At 38.5% G+C, this 10836-nt stretch overlaps 1 protein-coding gene across 1 annotated transcript; it reads right to left on the reverse strand.

Annotated features, from left to right (window-relative positions):
- Window positions 1-2434: 2434 nt before the first annotated feature.
- On the reverse strand, window positions 2435-7467 carry LOC140237086 (uncharacterized). The gene is made up of 4 exons (XM_072317025.1): window positions 7389-7467; window positions 5956-6183; window positions 3206-3427; window positions 2435-2643 (listed from the first exon to the last, which is right to left on the reverse strand). Exons 1-4 carry the CDS (start codon window positions 7465-7467, stop codon window positions 2435-2437), a joined length of 738 nt encoding a protein of 245 aa, XP_072173126.1.
- Window positions 7468-10836: the final 3369 nt, after the last annotated feature.

The raw sequence follows: 10836 nt of genomic DNA on the forward strand, positions 1-10836 counted from the left end.
TTAGTTTGCATTTGGCATTGTATACAAGTATGTTTCAAGCGGCACAGCCGAGTTATAGACTATCTACTCAGGACGAGGCATGCTGTCGTGGTGATGGAAATGGAATAATAATAATAGTACCAAGTGTTCTTTATGTGTATTTGGCTCCAATGTTATGCTCACTTTATGATTTACCTCTAACGACACTCCCGCCGATCTGTATTGTGCATAGAAACTAACTAACTGATATGAAAGTTTGCTCGAATGTCACATCGTTCATTTTCTCTCTTTGTTCTTTCATTTTCTACAGAATATCTTTCGACTTTGTTACATTTTACAATTTTTGTCGATTGCTGTATTTGCTAATTCGGTGTATATATCCATCAAATTTCGTCTTGTAAAAAGGATATTTTTAGGTTGCGATTATTAGGACAAAATTATTCAGTAAAGAACACACGTATGAGTCAGTGACACGCTGAACAGCTTCCTTGCAGCTGATACATTGTAGTCCATATACAGACAGAAGTCGGTCAGAAATCAATCAATCAATCAAACAACCAAACACAAAAACAAGATAATCACAGGGTGCGTAAAAGCATATCACGTCGAGGAAAAGGTTTATTCTTGATCTGGGGGGAAATGCATAATACTAATATTGTCAAAAAACAATGCCAAAAAAACAATGCCAAAAGTTCAAAAAACAATGCCAAAAATGAAGGCAGTTGCCACATTCGGAAAAATGACAGTAACTGCTAATCATCAATTTTTTTAATATATCTGTGTCAAAAAAAAAAAAAAGTTTTGCAAAACCATAAGCATTATTAGGTCTTGCTGCTACTTTGAACAAAAGAATTCATGTGTTTGAAACCGATATTTCCAACCAAGCACTGTTAAAAGCAAATTAAAAAATATATATGCACTTAAGTCAGTTACATGTACGTAGTTCACTAAACAAAAATACACATTACAAAATATAAAAGTGAATAAACGAATTATCAGATAGTATCTAATCAATGGAAGTCTTGGTGGGTATGCAATGGCATAATTTCGGAAGCCCCTTATTGGTCTCTTTATTCCTTAAACACTTTGTCAGTGTACCAGTCAATCTTGCTAAAAAGTTACATCCGCCCAAAATAAAACTCACTATTTAGAATAAGTAGAGTCATACGAATCAAGTTGTTAGGATGTTAAATTTCTCCATTATATGCAATTTTGATACAATGTTGGTAGTAGCCCTGACATAGGGCTACACTGTATTCTTTTATTAACATCATATTGTGTAAAGGCAAAGGCCATAAAAATGCCAAATCTTCGATGATCGATGACCAAATTTTTTGTTTTCACTTTTATTGGGGGGGGGGGGAGGTGGCTGTAAAGACAAACAGTGTTCAATTTAGTAAAGTCACTCTGAATACGTGCAGGTTGGGTCATGTCTCTGCACAACTGCCAATAAAATTTTGATGATAATTTAATGCCATAAATTGAAAGATGAATTTGTAACGTTATTCCAATACAATCAGTAGGGGAGATTGGGGGGGGGGGGAAGATATACACTTGTATGTACTCTGTATCGTCTTCAGTAAAAGATCATCAGAATATCACTTCCCATTTCTGTTATTCTCTATACGATATCTTAAACAATAAGATCTACCTGTATCAGTGCTGCAACTCGTGCATGGCATTATGCATAACATAGAAATTTCAAATATCAGTTCGATATGTAATACAAGGTATCAAAAACTTCAAGTGTACATACACTGTATTATATTTTGCACTCCCTAAAAAGCAACAAATATTGTTGACGCCATCAGCATGAAACATTTGCATAGTCACATATTCATGCTACTTGTCCAAGTCGGCGTACGTTGCTTTGAAAACATAAAACAAAGTACAAAGGAAATTGTCGGTGAGACACGAGTATGAAATGCCTGCGCTGAAAAGCAGCTGTCTTGATAACGACTGTTCTCACATATTCACGGCAAGACACAAGAGGGCGCTATTCAACATCAATCTCTCGATACGAGAGCTGAATCAACATCATGTTGTTTTACGCGAATCCGGTAGTTGTCCACAATACAGCGCTAAAATACACATTTCACATTTACCGGCCAAGGAAATAACGACTTCTCTTGATCAACAAACGACAGAGTACACTTAACGTATACACATACTGATTCAAAACATAGATGAATTAACAGTTCAAACATCGAGCATTGCTGTCAACAATTATTGACTCGAATACGTATTCCTGTTTATCACCAAATTGGCAAGACAAGACAAGTCAAGATACGTCAGTCTGTAAAAAGAAGATGACGACACTCTGAGTCTGATGATGATGATGATGAAAATATAGAACGCATCTTTGATATTATATACATTGGACGGTGGCTCTCACATTAATGAATAGTTCGATTGTCCAGCAAAAACAAAAACAAAAACAAAAACCGAGTTGGAGTTATCTCAAAGTTGCCCTGAGAAGGCACCGATAGAGGAGATGTAGTGACGTCAGACAGACGAAAACAAAACTGGCGCTGGGTGCTCTCATGGTGGCGCTGCTGCTGTCGTCCGATCCCGCTGCGATCACGAATGACACATCTTCGTCATTGACTCGTGGTTGGGACTTTGACGGCGTGGTTGAGGGGATGATGGGTAAACCCGTTGATGCTGCAACAAGATAAGATTAATTGGAAACAGAAGAAAATGATGCAAAATTATCCAGTGACATTAAGTATCTTGAAAACCTTGAAGACTTTGGGTGTTATCCACTGAATTGTGCTAACGCACGTAGCCTATGATGGTTTGTCTTGGTGCTCGAAAAAGCTAAGTACTAGTATTTATGCTTTGCTTTGTATTCTCAATTATCTGGCGGAGGGGCGGGGCTATCAACTATTAATCTTGTCAATTAGATAATCATGCTGTGTAAACTTTGACCTTCAGAACTTATACATCTTCACACACTTATGTGCAATGTAAGTCAGAAAAAAATTAAACACGGATAGCTTTATATTCCGTTGTTTATTTCTTGGTGAGAAAGTTGGTAACAAATCGATAAACTGATCTTTCTCCAAAGGCGTGCACGGAGACTTGTAACAAGGAAAAAATGTGGAAGTGAATGCAACAATATCAGTAAAAATGGCAATAATCTACAATGTACACTGTACCTCCTTTCTTTCTGAGCGACACAAAATCTTAGATAAGAAAAGGAAAAAAAAATAGCGACACTCACCACAACCCGGCAACCGATGCGGTTGACACCGCAGCACACCGGCTACACAGTGGCAGCTGTTACAGTTGATGTAGGTCCAGCCCCCGTGGGGGATCCTGCCGCAGCTGCTATTGAAGCGGTAGATCTCGCAGTAACGTCCCATGAAAGCGGACGGGCAGTAACAGAAGCTGCCGAGCAGGCGAATCCCGCCGTTCTGACAGGGCGGTAGAGGGCGATGTGTAACTATGAAAAATTAAAAAAAGAATATTATTTGCATACGTTAGCCATAATCGTACGTGCATAAAAGCACCAATAAGCGTTTCATCTGTATGATTGTATTGATTATATTTTAGATTTCTATGAATTTCAGCAAACAAACATAAATGATCAATCCCAAAAATTATATGGAAACTGCTATTAAATCTTCAGTAATTCGATTTTTCTTCAAGAATAGATCAAAGCATATAATCTGTTACGCAAGGAAAAAATAATAAAGGAATACTTATGTATGAATATTAACAGTTTAGCTGTTCAAGACATTTCGACTTAGTTAAAAATTGTAAACTGCGATTGATCAGTTGCTCAAAACATGGCCTATTCACAAATACACTAGACAATGTTCTGACGAAAACTAGTTGTTATATCACGCTCTCATTGTTCAATATGAGAAAAATATATTAAAAAACTCCTTGTTTTCAGATCGTAAAACAAACTACTACATAGACATGGGAAGTATAATTGACTTAGCATGCAACGGTGATGTCATCCTTTCCATTAAAAAAAGAAAAAAACTTCTGAAAATGATGCCATTTTTAGCATAATTATATTTAGTATTGTTTTAGTATTGTGCTTTCATAGAGGTTACAGTCTCTTTATTAATCTTTCCGCATATACTGCATGATGCGACTATTCAGTTACGTTTTGTGCAACATTTCAATTTCAGTAAGTAATTAAACACACTCTCTTTTTGTTATCATAATTATTCCAATTTGGTAATTAAGTAGCTACCAGAAGAATCAAGTGAACCTTAATTTGAATTGAAATATGTATCTTGCCCCTGTTAAAACCACAATGATTCCTACCTTGCTTATGGCTCAATAAACCTACAAAATACGTTCATTTTAATTTTGATCTTTGTAATGAATACGTGTTGGTAAATAAAGGTACAATGATTTAGACTGTGTAATATCTACTAGTGAGTTGATGGTTGGTATTTGAATTTTGAGTGCTACTGCAGTCTTCATAACGTTGGCTTCTCGCGCGTTTACCATAAGCCCTTCGCAGTAAGGCTGCATCACTTAGGTTCTATACGACAGCAACGATCTAACACTGTTCCTTTGTATGTTTAATCCAACGCCTATTCCAACCCATTCATTCCCAGCGGGGAAGAATTCCAACCAGTCGTGAGGTAAGCCCTTTCATTCACTAAATCTATTGTCGTCCCTGATGTAGCTGGGACAATAAACAGATCCTCCCATTGTGCGCCTAATGCCATAGGTACAATGAACCCCGTTGTGAGTGAACTTGAACAATCTTTACACGAAATTACCCCCGTATTAGAGGGAGCGCCTTATAGCCCTTTACCAGGAATGGCGCAGTTTGTTTTGCGTACTATACGGGAAGTTTGATGTGTGTGTACATGTTTACATAACCACTTCGAGATGTCAAACTTGTTGAAGTTTGCGTTTGATCTACAGGTATATCTAATGCTGATGTGAAGTTTACTGAAATTCGGCCCACAATTTCTCCAAGGATCGACGCACACCAAGTAAAATGGCAGAATGTTTCTGCAAAATTTGACCAAATAAACTTGGAAAAGACATCTCAACGTGTAGCAACTACACAATGAAAACGAAGGGCACAATTTGGTTACATCACAAAAGCCCCGTCAGTATAATATCAACGTGAAGGGCGAAATGGAAGCAGAAATTAAATAGGTGGAAAATTAAAGACGATGTCAATGCAGTTTGATTTCTTCGAGTTCTTCCTCTTCTTTTTCTTCTTCTTCTTCTTCTTATCTATCCTTAATGACTCTAAACCAAACTGTATGTACAGTGTAGCAGAGGTGGCAACAACATCAACAACGACGATGACGAAAATAATGATAACGATTATTCAATTATCAATATCATGTTTGTTCATTGGATGTCGTAGGGTTGTTATCATTATCATCATAATCATCATAATAAGTAGTAATTAGTAATAGTAGCAATAGTGGTATCATCATCACTAATGCTTTTGTTGTCATCAATATACTACAATTACACTGTATGATAATCAACAAATTTATGATATTAAAGGGATCGTATAGTTTTGGTTAAGACCTAACTTCAGGTTTCTAACATTTTTGGTGAGATAACGAGAAACTTTTTATGAAAAATGAAAGATGTGTGTAATTCTAAGAGGAATTTAACGTTTATTTGATGAAAATTGGTTTAGAAATGGCTGAGCAAAGCAATCCTAAAAAAATGTGGGACCTACCTTTTATTAGGACCTTTTTCTTTTACTTTGGAGGGTTTTTTTTTTTTTTTTTTTTTTTTGATATGACAGCCACTTCATAACGTATTTTCACTAAATAAAGTTTGGATACCTCTTAAAATTGTATGTTCTCGAACATTTCATAAAGTTGTTTTTAAGTATTTCGCAAAAAGTTAAAAGCTCTATCCTCATCACCTACATGTAAACCAATATACCATCCCTTCAATACAATGAAATTATGATATTCAACAAAATGATGACATTAATAGCCTGACAGAGAGTTTTATGCTCACCTTGGGTGACCGTGGAAGGTACAGCCGTGGTCAGCTGGGTTCTACCTCCTGCTAAGAGGATTTCTAGGCTGGCCAGGGCCACCTCTCGATGACCGGGAGTTCGGTTGTCGTCGGGCACGCGTCGGTCAATGGCCCCCGACATCTTCGCATTGAGGATGGCGAAAGTGTCGTCCATGTCTCCTCGCCGACCGTTTAGTGAGCTTGTCGGCCGTCGACCTGAAACACGACCTGCATTCAAAAGAAAGGAACAAGATTTGATGAACTTTTCAAATCACATTCACTGGTACTGGTACTGCAATTAACATTACAGCCATCAATGTGTACATTTGTAGGCCTACATGTACATGAAGAGGATTTCGAGAACAACAAGTCTACACAAAATTAATTGTAGAGTAAAAGCTTGTACAAAGCGTGCCTGCTATAGTGAGCAAACAAACCATTGAACAAACAAACAAATATCAAGTGTAAATCGTTGCATTTTCTAAGATTTACAGGTAGTCCTGGATATGCAAATATCAATTGTCTTATACTGACACAGGTGAAAAAGATGAATAAAATTGTCATACAAATTTCCGCCCGATTTAATGACAAGAGATTAAAGTTGTTTTCAGTATTAAATTTGTACATATTTTGGGGCATAAATCCAGTATGTACTGTACCGCCTTCCTCTGTGCATGTGCTTTTGCTTATTTTATTACAAATCTTTACAACTTGTAGGAGTCCCAGTTTAGTTCGGAAAGAGCTGCTTCAGGGATTATCTCATCAAGGTTCAAGGTCCAAGTCCATAATGGTTCTATTGACACATATGGAAACATATTTATAAGTTTCTTCAAAATATCATTGACTGGAGTATTTATGATAGATTATGCATTGCTGGTCCATGAATATGCTTGAATTAAACAAAAATAATGAGAATAACTTCCTCCTGCGACGAAAATATTTTCAATGTACATAATACAGCACATTAATTAACATCTCAACGGCCAATATTGAGAAGTACGGTAAGATACTGTAGAAAGAAAAACAAAATATTAGACCATCCAAAGACAGACAAGCAGGATAATATAGACAGATGTAGATGAGATCTCATCTCTTCACATTGTATGTTATCAAAGGAAAATAATGATACTATTTCATAGCATGATAAATTTGTAAAGACAACAGGTGTGAACCCTTAGCTCTCGGTCAAACAGAACTCACAGAGGAAATACGAATAACGCGCCAAATGAAACTTTTTTTGTTTCCATTGGCATACTAGTAGTTGTCGAACACCTCTCTCTAGCCAGATGACGTCATACACTCAAAATATAACGCATACCATGAAACCTTCAGCTATGAAAACATAATGGCTACATTTTCTTTTTGGATGCACGAACGTATCTAAACGTACAATGTGTGTACGTGTTTGTTTGCAAACAAAAACACAAACTCACCATTTGTAGCTTTCGACGTTCCCGCCAAGTCATAAAGGCTGAGAAGAATCAGCAAGGGCAGTACCACTGTCCGCTCCATTTGGGATAAAGATGTTGACAACTTTTTGGAAGAACAGAAGTTGATCTTACACTTTAGGCCCTATAACGTCACCGAAGGAAACGAAGTCGACTATGACGACTAAGATGTGATTTGCAAATATGATGCAATTCACGTCTGAAGTTTTTGAGGCAAGACCCGGGGATTTCTCCTGCAGAATCGATGGCTTTCGCGTGCAAATAGTGCAGATGATATAATCCGTTGGGTTGGAAAGCCACTCCGACACCTGCCAAGCAAGTGTTTGTACCTAAAATCCACCTTCGTCAACAGTTTTTCATAAAGACAAGACTTCTCCGTTCAGAGCCACCACGTGAAGTATTCCAGTTAGTAGAGTAGCGGAGTATTTTACTACTGATGCTGTATAGTAATCACAGACTCATGGCATCACCTAGAGAACACACTGATACGTTTACTCGAGAAAGCCAACATCTGTTATGGCGACCGCCCTCAGGACAGAGGCACCTTCTATTCACGTCAAAGCCCTCATGCCACTCTGAAAGCTACTACGTCTTCACTGGCTGCTTGCACGTGTGTTTTTTGTCACGTAGAGGGGGATTATGTCTTCCAAAGAGAGGCCATTCTTCCTAACTTGAACGTGATCACAAAACACTCCCCTCTCATTGTTCCCACCAACGGGAGCTGTTCCCAGAAAATCGCACCCATTCACACGTGAAACCTACACCTATCGTCGCTGTAAGATTGCATGCTTCCGTTCCCTGATGCGGATGATGACCCTATCATTAGATATTATTATTATTATTATTCAATAGATGATAGAATGAACATTGATTGATCACATAGCCGCAGGACTTGTTCCTCTTATTTTTCTCTCTGTATACCATTTCCTTTCTCAAAAATCATCCTAGATTGTTGATCGTACATTCTGCGACTCGATGCTTTTCTGCTTTTCGATTCTTTCGATCTCTTTTCTATAAAGTCCTTCTATAGCACCATATTTGACATCAATTGACGTTATCCATGTGAATTTGTAGTGAATACATCTAATAGACTATGTCATCACGGGGTCGGAGAAAAAAAAAGAGAATTTAAGATGAGATTTAGGTGGCAATGATGATACTTGCATGATGTTGACGCAAATGACAGGTAATGGCTTTCTTCTACAATTCATGTCGTCGTAAAGTGTGCTTACTAATTCGACATCGATTCATGCTGGAATGCAGAGTGTTCGGGAGTGTTTCATCCTGCGTCTTTTACCACAATATGCTCTTGTCATTTCAGCATATGGCAAACTATTATACCAGCGTTCATATCTAAACATTGCAAGTGACATTAAGGAGGTCGTGTCTTCACTTTTACGATCTTCGATTTAGGATGTGAACGGGTCCCAGAGGTGGTGCTTGTTGAACAAATAAGCAAACGCGATAAGTTAATCCCCTAACAATGCACAGCATTGGTAAGGGCCGGGGCTACTATTCATCCGGGGAGAGATGGCTCACCCCTACCCACCTTATCCAACTTTATGTAATTGGGGGGGGGGGGGTGTCCTTGGTAGAACCACCCGCGTAAACGCTTGGAGAAGTTCGAGAGATGGGAGTGGTGGAATCAGGTGCAACGTCATAATGTTGATGTTGCGTTTTTAATTGGATGACTGCGATGGTCATGTCTTAGTAGCCTCTACCGGATACGCTTTTGGAAGTACTTCCTTCCGAAAACGTTTTGATGAATACGATATTTCAGGATCAGAATCAAATCCCATATCCAAATGCTCCCAGGAGATGAACGCAAGAATAGTTAAACGCCCTTGGCAGTAATAATGAATAATTGGGGGAAACAACATCAATGTTGCTGTTAGGGCTGTTTCGGCACGGCAGATGAAAATGTAAATGAGCCTATATACGAAGACTACTTCAGGGCTTTTTACACTTGTGTTTCTTAACCCCGGACTTTCTCTGACCCAGGACTATCGTTAGTCCCGTACCAATTTTTTCAGCTTTTTACACTCGCCAATTAGTCCCGTACTATCTCTTGTCCGGGGCTAAGGAGAAAACTGACCTTTTTACACTCGTCTTTCTTAGCCCCGGACTTTCCAAACCACATGAATATTCATAATTACGCTGTGTACTGTACACGTACACGCACGCACCGGCAGCACTTGATTACCTCGTTTCTGATTGGTCAGTGAGGGTCGCACTTCGTCTCCGTCGCTTAGCCCAGGATTATTTTTTCGTTCTGTTTACACTCACTTGCTTGGCACCGCAATTGCGGTGCTAGCACCGCAATTGCGGTGCTAACCCCTGCTATTTTGCAGGGCCAGATAGTACCGTACTATCGGTGGGGCTAGCCCACTTTGGCAAAAACGAGTGTAAACAGAAAGTGGGCTAAGGATAGTCCCGTACTATCGGTGGGGCTAAGGCCCCCCCTTAGCCCCACCGATAGTCCGGGGCTAAGCAAAAATTTACAAGTGTAAAAAGCCCTTTCGTTCCTTTTCCTTATGCTCTACCTGGAAACTCATTTAGCTCACTCAGGCATAAGAATCTGTCAATCTTACAAAGTATCCAAGGTAAACATTCAGGCCATATCAGTTGAGGTCACGACAGTCGATTTTCCAAAGGCAATTGCAATAAATTAATCAAATTGTATAACGAAATTGAAGTTTCCACCAAAGACCTGTTCTACTGCATTTTTTTTTTTGTTTCAAACAATATTTTATTTCGATTCCATCATCCATCGTTGATTACAATTCAACAATTATAGTTGTGTTGCTTGCTGCGTGACATTTCAAACGTATATCAAAATATTACAAAATAATTCTTAGGACTGTCATTGTGTCAATTTCTGATTATTCTACTATACAATACACAGCAACTGCTTCACAAATATAGTCATCCCCGCAATAATTATAAGATCAATTTTTGATAATGCCTAATGGGTCAGCAATACCATTATGTATGTACAATACACATTACAAAATATATCCATTGACTGCGTCCTGTATACTCATCACAGCAGTAATTATTAGATAATGAAATCAATATTGTTGAGGGGTCAAACAAAAGGCCTGCATACCTATGTATCAGGGGTCAACAAAAAGGCTACATACCTATGCACACACATACATACAAAAGCTTTACAAATCTACATGATCAGTGTCTGTACATAATCCATACCTATAAAACATTACCCCTTCATCGCTCACCCGTATAACCTCATCAACACTTCCTCCTCTAGATAGGCATACTCCAGGTATACCTCACTCCAGCACAGATGCACACACACACACACACACACACACATACACACACACACGCCCACAAACACCGAACCTGTTCACCAAACAATCAACAACAAAAAGTGGTCAGTGTTGATCGATTATTCTGTCAAAGCTGTCAC

This window comes from Diadema setosum, chromosome 13, assembly GCF_964275005.1.
Source record: "Diadema setosum chromosome 13, eeDiaSeto1, whole genome shotgun sequence".
NCBI classification, from domain to species: Eukaryota; Metazoa; Echinodermata; class Echinoidea; order Diadematoida; family Diadematidae; genus Diadema; species Diadema setosum.

Coding starts and splice junctions, on each gene's coding strand:
- LOC140237086 (XM_072317025.1), bottom strand. CDS start 7,467: ATGGAGCGGACAGTGGTACTGCCCTTGCTGATTCTTCTCAGCCTTTAT. Junction 6,184..7,388: donor AACGTCGAAAGCTACAAATG/GTGAGTTTGTGT, acceptor TTTTGAATGCAG/GTCGTGTTTCAGGTCGACGG. Junction 2,644..3,205: donor GCATCGGTTGCCGGGTTGTG/GTGAGTGTCGCT, acceptor ATCTTGTTGCAG/CATCAACGGGTTTACCCATC.